Genomic DNA, 16,987 nt, shown 5'->3' on the forward strand with positions numbered 1-16,987 from the left:
ATCCCTCCTCTTATTTTCACTGTACCGAATTAATTTTTTTTTTTAGTATCCGGTGCGATATTTCTTCTTCTTCTTCTCATTCTTCACATAGCCTCTCTCTCTCTCTCTCTCTCTCTCTCTCTCTCTCTCTCTCTCTCTCTCTCTCTCTCTCTCGGCTCGTCGCCCCTCCTCCAACGCTGGAGCTCGCCGTTCACACGTCGTCAAACACGATCTCATCCTTCGATCACCTCCACCGAGCTCCTCCTTCGACACCTCCGCGCACCGAGCACCTTGGCCGAGCACTTCCGCCGAGCACCTCCGCCGCCCAAGACCGCGACCTCTTTTGCTCTCCGCCCTCCAACAGAGCACCTCCGCCATCCAAGACCGCGACGGTCGTGTCTGCACCATCACAGCGCCGGTCTCGCCCTCGCCGTCCCTCCTTCCTCGCCCTTGCCGGCCTCAGCCTTCGCCGGTCTCGCCCTCGCCGGCCTCGACCTTCGCCGATCTCACCCTCGCCAGCCTCGCCCTTGCCAGCCTTAGCCCTCGCTGTAAATTTATAATTTTTTTTAATTAAAATAACGTATTAGATGCGACATGTCGCACCTAATACTCGTTTTTTGTGATTTTCTGAAGCCAAATAAGTGCGACTTCGGGTGAGACATGTCGCACCTAATATGCGACATTTTTAGGTGCAACATCATGCACCCGATGCCTATATTTGTAGTAAAGTGAATCAGACCATGAATTTTTTAAGCCATTATTTTCAAACGGTCCGGTGCAATTTTAAAAATTAAAAGAATCGTTACTAATTTTTTAATCTTGGAGATACATACAGACTTGATACCCTTCTAGTTTAGTTTCATGAATGAATAATCATTAGAAAAACTATATTTGATTCTACTGATAAAGCATCCAAAATCTACCTTTTTATTTAATTATTTTAGCGAAAGGTGAAGTACTTCATTCATTGTCATGCCTGCGGTGACAACCTACAAATAATTACGAAGGACTCTATTTTTCTAATATAAAAGTTCAAAGCAAAAATCATGCCGGGCACATCACATGCACAAAAATCATGTTAAAGATTTACTACTTCTTACTTTTTTTTTTTTTTAAACCTGGTACACCAGGGAAGATGGCATTAAGGCATATCAGCCAAAACAGTTTTGGAGAGTTCAGGAGGAACAGCCTCCTCCCAATCCTCATTGGACAAAAGATGGATAGCTCTTTTCGCAAGCCCGTGGGCAACAGAATTACAAAGTCTTGGAATGAAAATAAACTGACAATCTGAAATAGCCGAGGCAGCGGACTTTATAGCGGAAGCCACTGTACCCGCCTCCGTACTCTGCCTGTTGTCTTGGTTGATGAGGGAGATGGCCTTCGAGCAGTCGGACTGGACCATGACGCGAATAAAACCTCGATCCCGAGCTAGTTCCACGCCCCGAAGAATTGCCCATAGCTCAGCGACGAGTGGCGAGAAGCCGCGCTCAACAGGATAAGCGAAGGCAGACAGCACCGCCCCCGACGCGGCGTGAAACACTCCACCCATACCGCATCTTTGGGATGCCACCGAAACAGCGGCATCAACCGAGATCGCTATAAAACCGTCGGGAGAGGGGGGCCAACGGGGCCGGGCAGGGGTCTGCGGGGGGCTCAGCTTGTTGTTGCGTGATGCGTTCCGGAACTCCTCGAGATAACCGGTAGACCAATTGGCGAGGTCCACTAGATTCCTCACCCGCCCGTTGTGCAAACCGTCATTCTGGTAGTTCCATGCGCTCCAAGAAATAAACACAAAAGCTTCAAAGTTAGCCACTGAGAGACTCGTTTTCATGCGGGAAAGGAAATCGATGATGTCGCCGGAGAAGTTGGTTTTTATGTCCGCCCACCAGCCCGTGGATTTCCACAGAGGAGAGATTTTCCGGCAGCCCCACAGTGCATGGAAAGTATCTTCATACGGCACCCCACATCTCCGGCAGCCCGGGTCTATGGGCATGCCCTGTCGCACCAGGTTCCCGCCGGAGGGGATCCAACCCCGAGCCGCCCGCCACAGGAAGAAACGAATTTTGGGAGGAATCTTTAGCTTCCAAAGGCTTTCCCACCATTTCCTCGAAGCGCTGGAGTTGGACGTCTCGCCAACGGGAATGAGATCGCTCAGGGCTCGGTAGCCGCTCTTCACCGAGTACTCACCGTCTTCCGAGAAGTGCCAACATAGTGTATCCTCGTTAGCGCCCACTCCATCGGGGAGCCTAAGGATTTCACGCACATCATCTTCCTCGCACCAGCCCCGAAGAAGCTCCACATTCCCCCCAAGGGAACCTAAGGCTCGCCACCGAGATCCCGGGTGGTATCCTATTACCAACGCGTAGGCTGAAATTTCCGGGGCGAGGGATCCACTTGCCGGATCGCGCCTCGACCGAGTCGCCTCTCCCGATCTGCCACCGTGTTCCCAAATCAATAACTTTGCGTCCCCAAAGCAGCCCCTTCCATAAACTAGAGGCGTGAGGGGAGCTCGAGGCCTCTAGGATGCTCGAGTTCGGAAAGTAGGAAGCTTTGAGGACTCTAGCTCCCAACGAGTCGGGTAATCGCAGCACCCTCCAAACCGTCTTGGCTAAGAGGGCTTGGTTAAACCGTTCGAGGTTTCTAAAGCCGAGTCCGCCTCTCTCCTTGCGTTCGCACAACTTCTCCCACGTCCCCCAATGCATTTTGCGTTTTTCCTCATCACTCCCCCACCAAAAAGCCGCCGCCATGCGGTGAAGATCCGTAATAAGAGTCTTTGGGAGTTTGAAACAATGCATCACGTAGTTAGGGATTGCTTGAATGATAGCCTTGATGATAATCTCTTTACCGGCCAACGAGAAAAACGAGCCCTTCCAACCCTTCACCTTTTTCCATACCCGCTCCTTGAGGAAGCGGAAGATAGCCGCTTTGCTTCGCCCCGTCGTCATGGGGAGGCCGAGGTAACGTTCATGGGCTTCCGTTTCAGCAACTCCAAGAGCCCAAACAACATCCATTCTCGGCCCCGGCCTCACCTTTTTCCCGAAGCTCACCTCCGACTTCTCGAAATTAATAACTTGGCCCGAAGCTCGCGCATACGTCTCGAGGCATCTCTTAACCTCCCTCCCTTGACTCCCCGTGGCCTTGAAAAAAAATAATACTATCGTCGGCGAAGAAAAGGTGGGAGACTCTAAACCCCGGAATGCCAAAACGGATACCGTTGATCAAACTCAGGTCCTCCGCTCGACGAAGGAGGGCCGAGAGACCTTCGGAGCAATATAAGAAGAGGAAAGGGGAGAGCGGATCCCCTTGGCGAAGCCCTCTTTGCGGAACGATGTCATCTTTATATTCCCCGTTCACCACGAAGGAGAAGCGGACAGTTCGCACACACCTCATCACAAGCTGAACCCACCGTCTATCATACCCGAGAGCTAGCATAATAGACTCGATGAAGTCCCACTCAACCCGGTCATAGGCCTTAGACATGCCCAATTTAAGGGCTCCGTAGAACCCATTTCTGAATCTACCTCTCCGCATCGTATGTAGCCCTTCAAACCCGACCATCACGTTGTCAATAATCTGCCTTTCTCCCACAAAAGCACCTTGGTTGTCGGAGATAGCCGCTTTCATCGTGGGCTTGAGGCGGGCCACGATGCATTTCGCCACCGCTTTGTAGATGACATTACACAAGCAAATCGGTCGAAAATCCTGCATCCGGGAAGGCTTCTCGCATTTCGGGATTAAGACGATGGCGGTCTCGTTCAACTCCCCGAGCTCATGATCCTCGTTCAAAATGCGGAGACACAAGCTAGTAACATCGTCGCCCACGACATCCCAAAATTTGCGATAAAACAGCCCCGGAAAACCGTCTTTCCCAGGGGCTTTGGTCGGATCAATCTCGAAGAAAGCACTCTTGACCTCTTCCTCCGTGAACCGGGCCAGAAGAAGATCGTTCATGTCGGCTGTGATGACCGAGGCAATTCCCCTCGAGATCTCTGCCAACTCAACACCACTCGGCTGCGAGGAAGAGAACATATTAGTGAAATAACGATAAATGATGGCTTGTACCTCCTCTGCGGACTCGGTCCATACACCGTGCTCGTCAAAAAGACCCGTAATATGATTTTTCTTCTTGCGTGTCGTGGCTCTCCGGTGAAAGAACTTGGTATTGCGGTCTCCATCTTTCAGCCAGGCAATGCGACTCATCTGTTTCCAATAAGTAGCTTCCTTATCCAAGAGCACATTAAGCCGTCTCTCTTCTAAGCGCACCGCAGCCTCCTGGATGGGCCTACTCGAAGAGTTTAGTTCCTCAAGCGTAGCCCGTTGCTTCTCGATGAGCGCCCGCATTTGCCGATATTTCCCGCGGCCCCAAAAGGAAAGGGCCTTAGAGCACTCCGCCAAGGACCGATGGACATTGCTCGACCATGTCCTTTCGATGATATCACCGCATTCCTTTTCCTCGCACCACGCAGCCTCGAAAAAGAACCGTCGAGAGTGTCTTTGCTTTTTACCCGCAGCCCCCGAAACATTCCCCTCGAGCCGGAGAAGGAGGGGTCTGTGGTCCGACGCCCATAATTCAAGATGCTCGACGCTACCCAAGGGGAAGACCGAGACCCAGTCAGAGTTGGCCACGCACCGATCCAATCGCTCCCAGATAAAGACATCACCAAACTTCATTCTCCACGTAAAAGGATCACCCGTGTACCCAAGGTCCACGAGGTCATTGTCATCAACAGCTTTCCTGAACGCATCTGCCCCGGAGCCCTCGTATTCCCTCCACGCTTCTCGTGTGCAGACAACAGCTCGTTGAAGTCGTCGCCACAAAGGAGCGGACCCGGTGAGAGCTCGCAAACCCGCCGTAGGAGTTCCCAAGAGAATTTCCTTAACATCACGTCCGGGTTTCCGTAAAATCCAACAAATCTCCAGAAAACGCCTTTATTAGTACACATTCTGGCCTCGATATGGAACCGAGAATACGAGCCTACACTCACACTCGCTTCTAGGTTCCATAACAAGATCAGGCCTCCGCTCCGCCCTACTGATTCCACCGCAAAGCACCCTCCAAACCCCAAAAACATTCTCAAACGCTCGGCCACCGACTTCGATAGGCGTGACTCGGAGATAAAGACAAACTCGGGATTGTGCTTTGACACGTGGAACCGGAGGGCCTCCCTCGTCCAGGGGTTGCCAATACCCTGGACGTTCCAGAGAAGGCCTATCATGGCTCCCGGCGGCCTTGCTCCGCAAGGGTCGCCGATGAAGAGTCAGGAGAACCGAAAGCCATATCTCCTGTGGGAGAAAGCACTTTGGGTGGTAGCGTGACAGAGTCCCCCACATCCGGAGCGACCCCTGTGTTGCTTGGGGAAGGGAGGGTCGCCGGTCGGCCAGCTGGCAGCTTGCGTTTCCTGGTGGTCGTGATCGCCGGGTCTCGACGTTCCCGGGAATGAGCACTTCCACGTGACGAAATAGACTTGAGCAGCTTTGGGCCGAGTGGTTTTTTTGTAAACGCCGAGCGAACGGAGTCCCCTAGGCGAGCGACTTCCAAAGGATCTGGCTGAAGATTGGAGGGTGGGCCGGTATTAATTGGCCCGGAGCCGATGGAGCCCAGGCTGGTATGAGAACCCATATCCTTCCCTTTTGAAAAATGGGCTGTAGATCTGCAAACCTCTTTAACTGGGCGCAAACTTACATTTCGGCCCAACCCATGAGGAGGGTTCACTGCTTTAAATTTATCCAAACCTAGCTGTACATCAACTTGAGAGTTGTGCATAAAATTCAAAGGAGTGGTCACAGTGGGCAGAGAACCGTCAGAGGTCTTCCTTAAAACAAGGTTCTGATTTTCATCTTTCCTCTTCTTCAGGGGCCTTTCAACGAGATCTAAACACAAATGAGGTAAGGTTGTTTCCCCAGGATCCGGGAAAGACGTGCAGGTTGTCACCTTTCCGGTCTTGGCCCAAGAAAACCTCTCGGGATCCGCTCCCTCAACCTGACGCGCTTCCCGGTGCGTGGGCGCCACGCTACCAGAAGAAGGGTTCCCGCTTAACCCCGCCTGAGGTACGGCCCTCCCCGCTGAGTAAGAACCATCTTTCCTCGCCGTGAAACAGTTCTTGGCTTTTGACTTTGCATCCAACCAAGGCCCATATACAGGTACCTCTCCGCCGCCTACCTCCGTGACCATCGTATCGGCGCTCCGGTGGCAATCAGCAACTTCATGTCCCAGGCATCCACATCTAAAGCAGAGGAGGCCGATGTTCTCGTACTTCGCCTACATCCAAGTCGGGGGAAGGCCCTCTCTGTCGAGGAAGAAGCCTGGAAAAAGAGGCGAGGTAATTGCAATTTTGGCTTGGAATCTGATGTGGTTGTCGTAGCGACTCCTTGAGTTCATGTTGCATTTTAGGAACTCGCCGAAGTGACTTGAGATCCTCCTGACGCCCTTATCGTTGGCCATCGCCGGAGGAAGATTATCCAGTCGGATCCAGAACGGGCTTGAGGAGAAATCTATCTCGTCGAGGCTCAGATGGTCCGGCCATTCTTCCACCAAGAGTTGGGCTCCTTTTACCGTCCAGGGTCTCCGATTAAGGAATGCTCTCCTATCCTCTGCGAGTGCAAACCAGAGCGTGAACAAACCTAGTTTGGGTTCCTTAAGCGTCCACTTCCCCACCCCACGCCAAGCGTTCGTCAGGACGGCTGACAGTGTGGCTTTGCTCAGAGGTTTCGTAGAAAGGAATTTCGCCGCTAGGATGTGTTCACCGGATGAATGGGCCCGAGAATCAGAGGGGCCATCGTGTCCATTAAGTTCCGAGGCGGAGATGGATATAGCCGGAATCGGCGGGTCCGCCATAGAGAAGCTCCAGACGACACGGAAGGGACGGGGGACCCCTCCAAGGACTAATCTGCGATTATCCCACAAAAAGTTCAGTCGGAAAGCTGGTTACCGATGAAGGACTAAACGTCGGTGTTTAAGAGCTCTGGTGGACGGAGAGAAAAAGTCCATCGTTTGTTTTGTAATTTTCGTCGTAACCATGCTTTTTTTTTATCTTGCTTTATTATTGGGACATGAAACATATGGGTTGAGAGATCATCTCTCTTTGTCCGTAATGGGACGCATTACAGAATTACTACTTCTTACTTATATATGGTCAACATCATGCAAATAATAAAGAGAGTTAATTTTGTTTAAAAATCAAAATCCCATTAAAAAAAATTAAAAATATCGTGCTAAAATCTTTCATTTAAAAAATCAAAATTCTGTTCAAGATTTAATATTATCTGAGCGTCAAATGACACTCAAACTTTGTGCTTGTTAATTTTCAAACTCTGTTTTCTAATCATAGCGAAAACGAAATAAAAGCAGAGAAATTTAGGGGCTGTTCGGTAACATTTTTGTTTTTTGTTTTTCAAAATACAAATTCTATTTTGTTTTGTTTTCTAATTTTTAAAAAATAAAAACATGTTTGGTAAATGCGTTGTTGTTTTTTGTTTTTAAAACGAAAAAACAAAAACATGTTTGGTAATCACATTTTTATTTTTTTAAATAAAAAATAAAAAACATGTTTGGTTTGTCTGCTTTTAAAGTATAACAAAAATCATGGGATAAATTTGTTATTATTTAAAGTATAAAATATGAAAAAAAAAATTAAAAATTAAGGTCTTTTTTTTTTGTTTTTTTTGTTTTTTTTTTAGAGAGCTATAACATGAGCTAATAATTCTGGGAATGAGTTATAAACATAAACAGTAATTTAGAAATAAGATTACTAAATAAGGCTAAATAATTCATTTATCTGTTAAGCAACAAATTAATGTGAAATTATTTAATAACAAATTTTCTCGTAAAATAATGATAATTGTTTGTTTTTTTTTTTTTTTGCGGATAAGATTTCTAAACATAAAGAAAAAGAAAAGAAAAGAAAAAGACTATAGACCTGACGAGATTTGCAGTAGTCAAGTTCAGTCCAGGAATCCTCGTCAAAGACCTTCCCTTGAGGCCACGAAGGATTCGGAACCATAGCCGAGATCGACGACGTGATCACCACGCGCTTCACGCCCGCGTCTCTGGCGGCGCGCAGGACGTTGACGGTGCCGTCGACCGCCGGCGAGAGTAGCTCGGCCTGCGGGTCCCGCGGGGCTTCGAGCGTGCAGGGGGACGCCACGTGGAAGACGCCTCAGCAGCCTCGGACGGTGGCGGAGACGGCGTCGGCGTCGAGGAGATCGGCGGAGAAGATGTGGCGTCGGCGTCGAGGAGATCGGCGGAGGAGATCGGCGTTCGAAGAGAAGAAGAATCTCGAGAGTTTTTGTTTTTAAAAATTTTGAAAACAAGTTTTTTTTATTCTCCAGTTTTTGTTTTATTCTCTCCCCTATTTTTAAAAACAAAAAACAAAAATGACTTTATCAAACACGTTTTTTTTCTTCTTAAGATCATTTTTTTATTTTTAAAAACAAAAAACAAAAATTAAAAACGTTACCAAACAGCCCCTTAGTCAATGACTCATAAACGCTATAATTTTCTAAAGAAAACGACAATTTCTTTTCCTAAAAAATACGACACTTTTTAATAAAAAACACACGCAATACTTGTTTTCCAGTTTATCCTGTTCTATTCGTTTCTTTTCATTCCCCTCCACAAACAACTCCGTAACAAATTACAGGAATAATAATAATAAAATTAAAAACAAATAAACAAAATTATCCAGTTTTTACGGAGCAGTACACGTGGACTTTAGTAAGACGATTATACCCCTAAAGGTCGTAAAATCTACGTTCACTGTCATCTTCAACTCGCTTCGTACCACTTTCTCGCATGTACAGAGAAAAAGAAGGAGAAAGAATAACACAGAACAAGAAAGAAATTCCGAACATAACAACGAAGCTCAGAATTCGGTAGGACAAAGGATTCAAGGAATAGTTTTGGATGAGTTACTTTCGGTTTCTATACACAGAAGAGAGAAATATTCACAAAATCAATAGGAAGATCGATAGAAGGAAGAAATATCGACAACGCAGAAGTTTCGTCTTGTCCAAAAATGGTCAGCTTTCATAATCTCTTCTTTCTTTCTCTTAGAATTTTTTTACATTTTGTTTCGATATTTTTGATGAATTAAAGATCATAAGCTTTTACATAAAAGAACTCTCTTTGTTTATTTATGTATTTCAGTTTAATTTTAATTATATATATATATATATATATATATATATATATATATTTGTGGTGTACAAGAAGTAGAGAATATCATCAGCTGATAAATCACGAACAGAGATGGAAATCGTATATTTAGCGTTTGTTGATTGATTCTATAAAATATGGGAAATTCGATCGCGCGGCTAAATTTGGGGACGCTTTTTTTTCTCTCTCTCTCTCTCTCTGTTTTTTAATCACCCTTGAAATTAAATATCTTACATTAATTTAGGCAGTGATTTTTTGCGGGCTAAATTCGTGCTCCCATTAGATTCCTCCTCAATGGTTCAGAGACAACTTATATAACTCTGTGATTTTTTCATATTGATTCTCTTTTTCTTTTTCCTCTCTTTTCATTTCCTCTGATTTTCTTGATTTCCAACTTTGATTTCATGCGAGCATCGATAATTGATCGCTGTGGTTTTTTCGGTGCATTTTGTAATTGATTTCGTTCTCAGATTCTCAATATCCAGTGAATTAGTCGTTCTATCTGATAAGCAAACCTGGCTTTTTTTCCACAGTTGATGAACATTTAGATTTTGTATCTGAAGTTTATTTTTCAAAGCCGTTGTAAAGAGGTATTAATTTTTTATATTATGTTTTGGACATTCACTATGCTAGAGAAATGAATTCTTGAATTTTTTTTTTTAATTTTTTTTTTATTATTGTACTATGTTTATCATAATGTTATCCAGAAATGAATTCTTGGACAGAAATGAATTCTTGGATTTGTTTTGAGTGTACTATGCTTATAGTGATGTTATCCAGTTATTCGAGGTCACTCGTTATTCTTGAATTTTTCGAATAATCTATCATTTTTCTGCAATTTGTTGGTGACGACGAATGATTTGGTTGTTCTTATTTAATTCTATTGCAGTTTTATACAATGTGCTTGCTGAATAATGATGTAGCAATCAACGTTTTTCGTGATAGATTTCTAAGCAGGAGATACGTAAACAAATCTAGTAATCTTGTAGTTTATTTAACTATTCTTATGGTTTCAAGATTGAGCAATTGGTTTAAACGATTCGCGATTGATAATGTCCCATTTCCTTCGTATGTAAGAAAGTGTTTGCTTTGGCTACTACTAAACCAAAATAAATACAAATATTTTATTCTCTGGCTTTCTCTATGTTATTTATTTATTTTTTTATAAATTCCTGTTGTATCAGTGGGTTGACATGTTTGGTTGTTAGATTTTTTTGGCGCTCGTCAATTTCTGAATTTCGTACGGTTTATTATTCTGTACAGACACATGAAAAAATGCAACTTGCTGTTCCAAGGTTCAACAATGATGTGCTTGGAATGCAATTCGGAGGCACTGATTCCATACCGAGGAAGTACCAAAAGAAAAAACATTGCAAAAAAATTTCCGAGGTCATTTATTATACCCTTCTATTCTTAACAAATAATTTTAAATTGAACTCCGTACTAGATTACTCATATCTAATCTTATCTTCAGGTTCATCAAGTTTCGCCCCTCGCTTGGACGAACTCTGATGACAGGTATGTATCTATTCATATGCAGATACCGTAAAATCAGATTTACTAGATTCTGGTTCTTAGGTTGGATTTGTATTTGTGAACTGTGGTAGATTCTCGGGGTAAATTGGTGGTGACGTTTATCTAACTGGTGTGTGGTGTAATATAATTTTGGACAAGTTTTCTATATTTCAAGTTTACTCTAGAAATTCTCATACAGGTGTGATAAACTTCAAGAATACAAGTTTATTATCCAAAATCAGAGAACCTTTTTCTCAAGGATCTATGGGAGAGGATTAATTGTTGCCCTTAGGCTGTCAGTTTTAGTTTTGGACTTCAGTTCCTTTTCTTCGACTGATATCAATCGAGACCGGTCATGTGCGATTAATTTGTATTTTTCTTTGTCTTCCCATAAAGCTTTCCACCCTTTTTCTATTCTTCATATTATTGAGTTTCTTCTTAGAAACACTTATCAAAGAATCCTGGTTTTGAGTGACTGACATTTATTTTAATGCATATAATTTCCCAGGTTTCCTGTTCTTACATTCTTGACAGTTGAACCCAATGGTCATTGGAGAATTGTAGCAGTACCATTACCTTACCCGGAATCGAAGCCGTCAGAATCTGGCAGCTCACAGGATAGTACGGACTGTTTGCATTTGGTTCCTCTGCCAATTGATTCTGCCCAGCCCGACAGAAAGAGTGTTGCGCAAGAAACCGCTGGTACTACAAACAGTCTTCCCATTAATGGTTCAGCCACGAATCGTCAGAATAAGGCTTCCAATAGAACTGTGTGGAAGGAGCTTCCGAAGAATCTTCTTTGCAAGCCCGTTACGGCCGCCTGTAGCTCAGCTTCGACTAAACCAACATGTGTTTCGAAAAATGAAACCACAGCAAAGAGAAGCCATGGAAAGAAGAACAAAAAGAAGCCGAAACGAGGAAAGAAGAGTCCTGATTCAGCCTCTGGAACTCGCGACAGTGATGATGGTGATCAAAAGGAAACACCAAAGACGTGCTCTTCTCCCAGTAAGGATGTGGAAACGTCTCGATCTCAGGTGTCGGAGCCGGTGCTGGTCCTCCGTCCGAGTAGTAGTCACGGTACCAAACCTTGTCACGGTCCGAAGCGGCGAGAAAAGGAAAATGCCAAAGCTGAGCATCTTTCAGGAACAAAGGGCTCTTCTGGCTGTAGAAGATCACCTAGTAATGTGGTAGATTCCTGTAGTAATAATAGTCCCGACAAAACAAGCCAAGCCCATCATAGTAGTAATGGTAAAGAAGACCATTTAGCTTCGTCTAATAGGATTGTACAGAACCAGACAGCTTCTCAGTTACCAAAAAGCGTGGGGAATCATTGTGGTCAGACCAGGAGGGAAAGTGCACGTTCCGTGTGGCAGAAGGTTCATAAAAATAGTGCCAGTGATAATCCCGGTGACTCGAACAGAGTTTCAGCTCCTTCGCAATCAAACAGTGACGATCTCGAACAAGCCAAGCAACTTGAAAGGAGTGGCCTTGATTCAAAAGAAGAATGCAGTTTCTGGGCTGAAAGCGGGTGTGATAGAGAGACTGTACCGCCGAGTGAGATTTCATGCGTCGCGTCGAAGGCCGTTGACCAGAATGTTACGACTCGAGACTCGGTGTCTCCTCCGAGAGAAAGGGTATGTAGCAAACGTTCCGGCTCAAATCAGTCATTGTTACAAGCGTCATCTCCGGAGTTTATTCCCAATCTTTTTGGGAACTCGGTAAGACAAGCACTGGAGAGAATCTATCTTGCAGATTCCGGTGCGCAAGAGCACAACTTCGGATTCGGTGCACAGAAATGGATGCCGATAGGGTTAAAGGACCTTGGACTGGAAAGCTGTGCTGTCAGTTCTTCGGCGGAATGTGCTGTGAAAAGTCAGACCGCCGGAGATATCCCTCGACCCCGTAAAGACAAGATCTTCAGAACTCTAGAAACGGTAGATGAGCAAGAAAAGGGCGGTACTCAGAATGACAAAGCCTGGCGTTCAGATGAAGAAAATGGAGTTTCGGTTGCTTCAGAATCGGCTCTGGACAAAGTAGCAGAGGCTGTGAATCGGGCTTATGAGTTGCAAATGGAATCGGAAGCCATTGAGAAGTCTTCGGGTCGCCCACTTGCCGAATTCGAAAGACTTCTTCAGAAATCGTCTCCAGTCATTCATCAACCACGAATCCATTCGATCTGTAACATTTGCTCGAGAGGCACATCATTGTGCGGACATGAGAGACCCGGCTCTCCTCTGTCCTTCATATGGGAGTGGTATGAGGAGCTCGGGGTCTGCGGGTTGGAAGTTAATGCAGACGATTACGAGAGAGCAGAGAGATTCGGCATTGATTTTGTTCCCTTCAGTGCTTATTTTGTCCCTTATTTGTCTGCTGTTCAGCTCTTCGGGAAGACTGTCTCTAGTGCTGAGGTGGATTTGGAAAGCTTTCGATGCTGTGGCTCGGAACGATCTTCAGCGTCAAATGAGCCAGAGTTGCTTTTTGAGTATTTTGAATCGGAACCACCTCAGCAGAGACGGACTTTGTATGAGAAGTAAGTTCCTTTTTTTTTTTTTTGGGTTATATTTAACCTTTATTTTCTCTGTCTTGTTTGGATTAAGGAAGGAAATGTATAGCTAAAGTGTAAAATCTTAAAAAATCACATGTGTGTCGGATTTCATTTTCACTGTCTCGCACATGTTTGCTTCTTCTTTTCTATTTAATTTTCTAATTTCGGTAGTCTTTCCCATTAAATTTTGTGAATGACAAAATATCAAGGAATCAACTCTCTTCCCTAAAATTTTGTATGTACTCCAAACAACGAAAATAATTTAGTTTTCAACACAACTTTTCCTCACCATTCGTATTTCTTTAAAAAAAAATTATTTACCAAAATCCAGGTTCTGAGAAGGCTTTGTAACATTGAAATTCAATAAAATGATTATAAAAAATCTTTGCAAATATCAGGATACAGCAGCTAGTTGATGGCAATGGACCTCCACAGTACCAAGGCCAAGGAGACCCGACGAACCTGGACCGTGCTAAACTAAACGAACTTCACCCCAAATCCTGGTTTGTATCGTCGATATTCTTTCAATTTCAAATCGGAACAGTGATCGATTTAATAACATTGAAGTTTTTTTTATATTACTTGTGTTTCAAGTAATTCGATTTTTTTTTCGGGATCTTAATTCTTTGAAAGCATCTTGGTTCAGGTACTCTGTGGCTTGGTACCCGATATACAGGATTCCAGAAGGTAATTTCCGTGCGTCTTTTTTGACATTCCACTCGCTCGGTCACTTGACGCGTCGAAGCTCGGGATTCGATTCGAAAGGTGCACAAGACTGTATTGTATGTCCTGCTGTGGGTCTTCAGAGTTACAATGCTCAGGTTTTCATCGCCAACTCTCTTATATTTTTGTATTCACCGAAAAAATTGGTCGTTCCAAAACTTAGTCCACAAATTCGGCCACAATTTTAAAATCCCATAGATAATGACTTTTCAAACTGTAGACAATCGTTACATTTTTTTTTTTTAGTTTCATTTTAGAATAAGGGTGGTTTACAGTTTCAATTCAAAAACCGGTATTTGTGGAAGCCGGGACTCTAGGAATTAGCATTTAGAAAACTGGTATCTACGGAATTTAACCTATTAGAAAATGGATATGGAATTGCATAGATCTTGAATTTAACACAAATATAACAATTTTTTTTTTTGATAAAATCCTACTTTTGATAACAAATATATTGATAATGCCCACTAAATTTCTAACCGTCGCGTCATTAAGAAAGTCTGTATAGGACATATAACTTCTGTTGTCATATTCCAAATGCCATTTTCTTTCTAACACTGGATCCTGCTTGTCTTACTGAGTAAATGTTTAGACCTCAATTTTTTTTTTCTTGAATAATCTCCGAGTCTATTGAAGTTCAATTTTAATTCATTCCCCGAAATTTCTGTTGAGACTCGGTACCTGGGTTTCCTTCTACTCGACCTAATTGTCTTGTAACCATAACATCTGACAATTTTTGTTTTTGTTTTTGTTTACGCATTGAACAGTCCGAGTGCTGGTTTAGCCTACGGAGCTCAATTGAAGAAACGGCGCGGGATATAAACCGGTATGAAATTTTGAAGGAGAGAGTAAGGTCACTAGAAGAGACAGCTTCGCTAATGGCAAGAGCGACTGTGAAGAAGGGAAACCAGACTTCAGTGAATCGGCATCCTGATTTCGAGTTCTTCTGCTCCAGAAAGCGTTCCTGGTAACGCAATAGAATTTGTACATTTGCATAGATAGACTTTGCCCTAGGAAAAATAAAAAATACAATAAAAGAAAGCAAATAACTTTTTTTCGTTATTTTTGGACATGATTTAGTTTCTTGGTGTTTAGTTTTGGGCTTAACCCTTTGGTGTTATGTAAATATGCTCCCTGGGGTTACGCTTACAGTACTTGGGATTTAATGTAGAAGTTTTGAAGTTTGGTGAATATATTTGATATGACATCATATGTGAAGTCATATTTTTTTCTTCTTTCTTTCTCATGTTTGTGCTGAGATTTTAAGAAAACTGTATCATATATTCAGGAAAGTTTTTTCTAGATAAAATCCTTTTTTTTAAACCAGTGTTAAAATCGAGTCCGAGTCTATTTCATGTAATATGTATCCTAATGTTCGAAGTTCTTGTGTAGTCTCTTTTAATGCTTCAAATATTATATAATTTATTGACCGTGTTGCATGTATAAACAAATGTCTGCTACTGATAGGAACCATTATTAGAGCATAATGACTTATTGATAAGAACCTTTAATATATATATATATATATATATATATATATATATATATATATATATATATATATATATATACACACACATTTAATAAAACTACAACAATTTTAAGATAAACTCGAGTCTTCGAAAGACCCGAAAATATTCTAAAATCACTGTTTAACTGACTACTAATTACTATGCGTACCCTTGTCGGTCGTTTAGCTACGCTAATGTGCTATTTAATCAAAACCTCATGTACAACTCCAACGACTCAAAGTTGTATGATGGATGATTTAGATTTTTTGTTTAATGATTTCCAATTTCCAGTTATTTATATATATTATTTCTAATTGAGAGGTCTACATATAGGGTCAAGCGGCTATATAGCCAAATAGAACTTAAGCTTTTACAAAATAGCCATAGTTTGTCAATTATAAGCAAACTAGCCAAAGTAAGATTAATCTAGGTTGGATTAAATTTAATCCCAACGAACTATAAAGATATAATGTAAGGTTTATGAGGGTTGGATTAAAATTAATCGAGGAAGGATTAAATTTAATGACAATCTGGAATCGAGGATCTGAAGCAGAACCGAAACATCTCCTTCTTCGGCGACGCGATTCTTGCGTCCTCGACGCTCGCGATGTTCCCGATCGCTCCGTCGATCTTACCTCCCGTCGGACTCTCCGTCACGGCGGTGAAGGCGAGGAGATCGACGGAGATTCGGGACTCTCCATCACGCTACGGCGACGAGGAGGGCTTCCTCGCTGGAAAGGTTCGTTGGACTTTGCCTCCGGCGGCGGTGCCGGCGTTCTTCTTCGGAGTGATGAGTCCGAAGTTGCAGAGAAGAGCTCTTGGAAAAATCTGGCGGCGGTACCGGCGTTCTTCTTCGTTCTGTGGATAATCTTTTTTTTTTCTTCCTATTAGAGGTGGCTATTTTGCCTAATCTAATGAAACTATGGCTATTTTGCAAAAGCCATAGTTTGAATTGGCTAGTTCATGCCATTTTTTCTTAAATTTGATTCCAGAGAACCAGATTCTATTTTTGATTTTTTTGGGTTTTCACTTTCTTATGATACGAATCATACGATTTGGAAATTGGGCTATTGAATTGTGTGAAAGCACCACGTAACTAACCAACTATATATGTATATACACACGCACAGAGATGATTACATATCCAAGCACACATTTGTAAATACATACATTAGAGGTTAGGTTCATTGGCCAACTGTGTATTTGGGCAACCTGTAATCTGAAAACGGAATAGAGACAGAGTAGGGCCAGCCAATTCACTGCTTGTTTTTCGTTGAAGGGCGAGATTTCTTTCTTATGTTATAGTCATAACCTCAATAAATTCACACCTTAGTTGGGACTTTCTTTTTTTCTTTTTTTATTTGCTATGTATTTAGACAGTCACTCCTTAAACTCGCTCGCATATATTCCTTGTATGGATGGAGGGCTATGGATTCACGAAAATAAAGTAGTTGATAATTACAGAAATCATAAATTTTCATGTCCTATTTATTTTGCGGACTTAATTATCCCGAATTTGTTTTTCTTTTCACATTTCCGAGTCTGACTATAGATTATAAC

The 16,987-nt window shown here is 43.1% G+C and overlaps 2 protein-coding genes across 3 annotated transcripts; one reads left to right on the top strand and one right to left on the bottom strand.

Annotated features, from left to right (window-relative positions):
* Positions 1-1,120: 1,120 nt before the first annotated feature.
* LOC149383902 (uncharacterized) lies at positions 1,121-5,195 on the bottom strand. The gene is made up of 4 exons (XM_089627942.1): positions 4,965-5,195; positions 3,240-4,854; positions 2,608-3,163; positions 1,121-2,411 (listed from the first exon to the last, which is right to left on the bottom strand). The coding sequence occupies exons 1-4, from the start codon at positions 5,193-5,195 to the stop codon at positions 1,121-1,123; spliced, it is 3,693 nt and encodes a 1,230-aa protein (XP_089484068.1).
* A 3,554-nt stretch (positions 5,196-8,749) lies between these two features.
* LOC149383903 (uncharacterized) lies at positions 8,750-15,134 on the top strand. 2 transcript variants are annotated; one of them, XM_089629134.1, is made up of 7 exons: positions 8,750-8,996; positions 10,397-10,522; positions 10,608-10,651; positions 11,157-13,178; positions 13,592-13,696; positions 13,840-14,014; positions 14,684-15,134. In XM_089629134.1, the coding sequence occupies exons 1-7, from the start codon at positions 8,994-8,996 to the stop codon at positions 14,885-14,887; spliced, it is 2,679 nt and encodes an 892-aa protein (XP_089485260.1). In that variant the 5' UTR covers positions 8,750-8,993; the 3' UTR covers positions 14,888-15,134. The 2 variants fall into 2 exon arrangements, with proteins under 2 accessions (XP_089485260.1, XP_089485261.1); XM_089629135.1 differs by having other exon boundaries at positions 10,429-10,522.
* The last annotated feature ends 1,853 nt before the right edge of the window (positions 15,135-16,987 follow it).

The sequence above is a fragment of the Urtica dioica genome, chromosome 10 (genome assembly GCF_054948205.1).
Source record: "Urtica dioica subsp. dioica isolate 48M chromosome 10, U.dioica_male_clone48M_v1_H2, whole genome shotgun sequence".
NCBI classification, from domain to species: Eukaryota; Viridiplantae; Streptophyta; class Magnoliopsida; order Rosales; family Urticaceae; genus Urtica; species Urtica dioica.

Excerpts from the sequence above, each read along its gene's own strand:
- LOC149383902 (XM_089627942.1), bottom strand. The coding sequence starts at position 5,195 with ATGATAGGCCTTCTCTGGAACGTCCAGGGTATTGGCAACCCCTGGACG. Across the intron at positions 4,855-4,964 it reads TATGGAACCTAGAAGCGAGT|GAAATTCTCTTGGGAACTCC; the intron begins GTGAGTGTAGGC and ends CGTGATGTTAAG. Across the intron at positions 2,412-2,607 it reads GGCTTTAGAAACCTCGAACG|ATCGGGAGAGGCGACTCGGT; the intron begins GTTTAACCAAGC and ends ACACGGTGGCAG.
- LOC149383903 (XM_089629134.1), top strand. Across the intron at positions 10,523-10,607 it reads ATTGCAAAAAAATTTCCGAG|GTTCATCAAGTTTCGCCCCT; the intron begins GTCATTTATTAT and ends TCTTATCTTCAG. Across the intron at positions 13,697-13,839 it reads GAACTTCACCCCAAATCCTG|GTACTCTGTGGCTTGGTACC; the intron begins GTTTGTATCGTC and ends ATCTTGGTTCAG.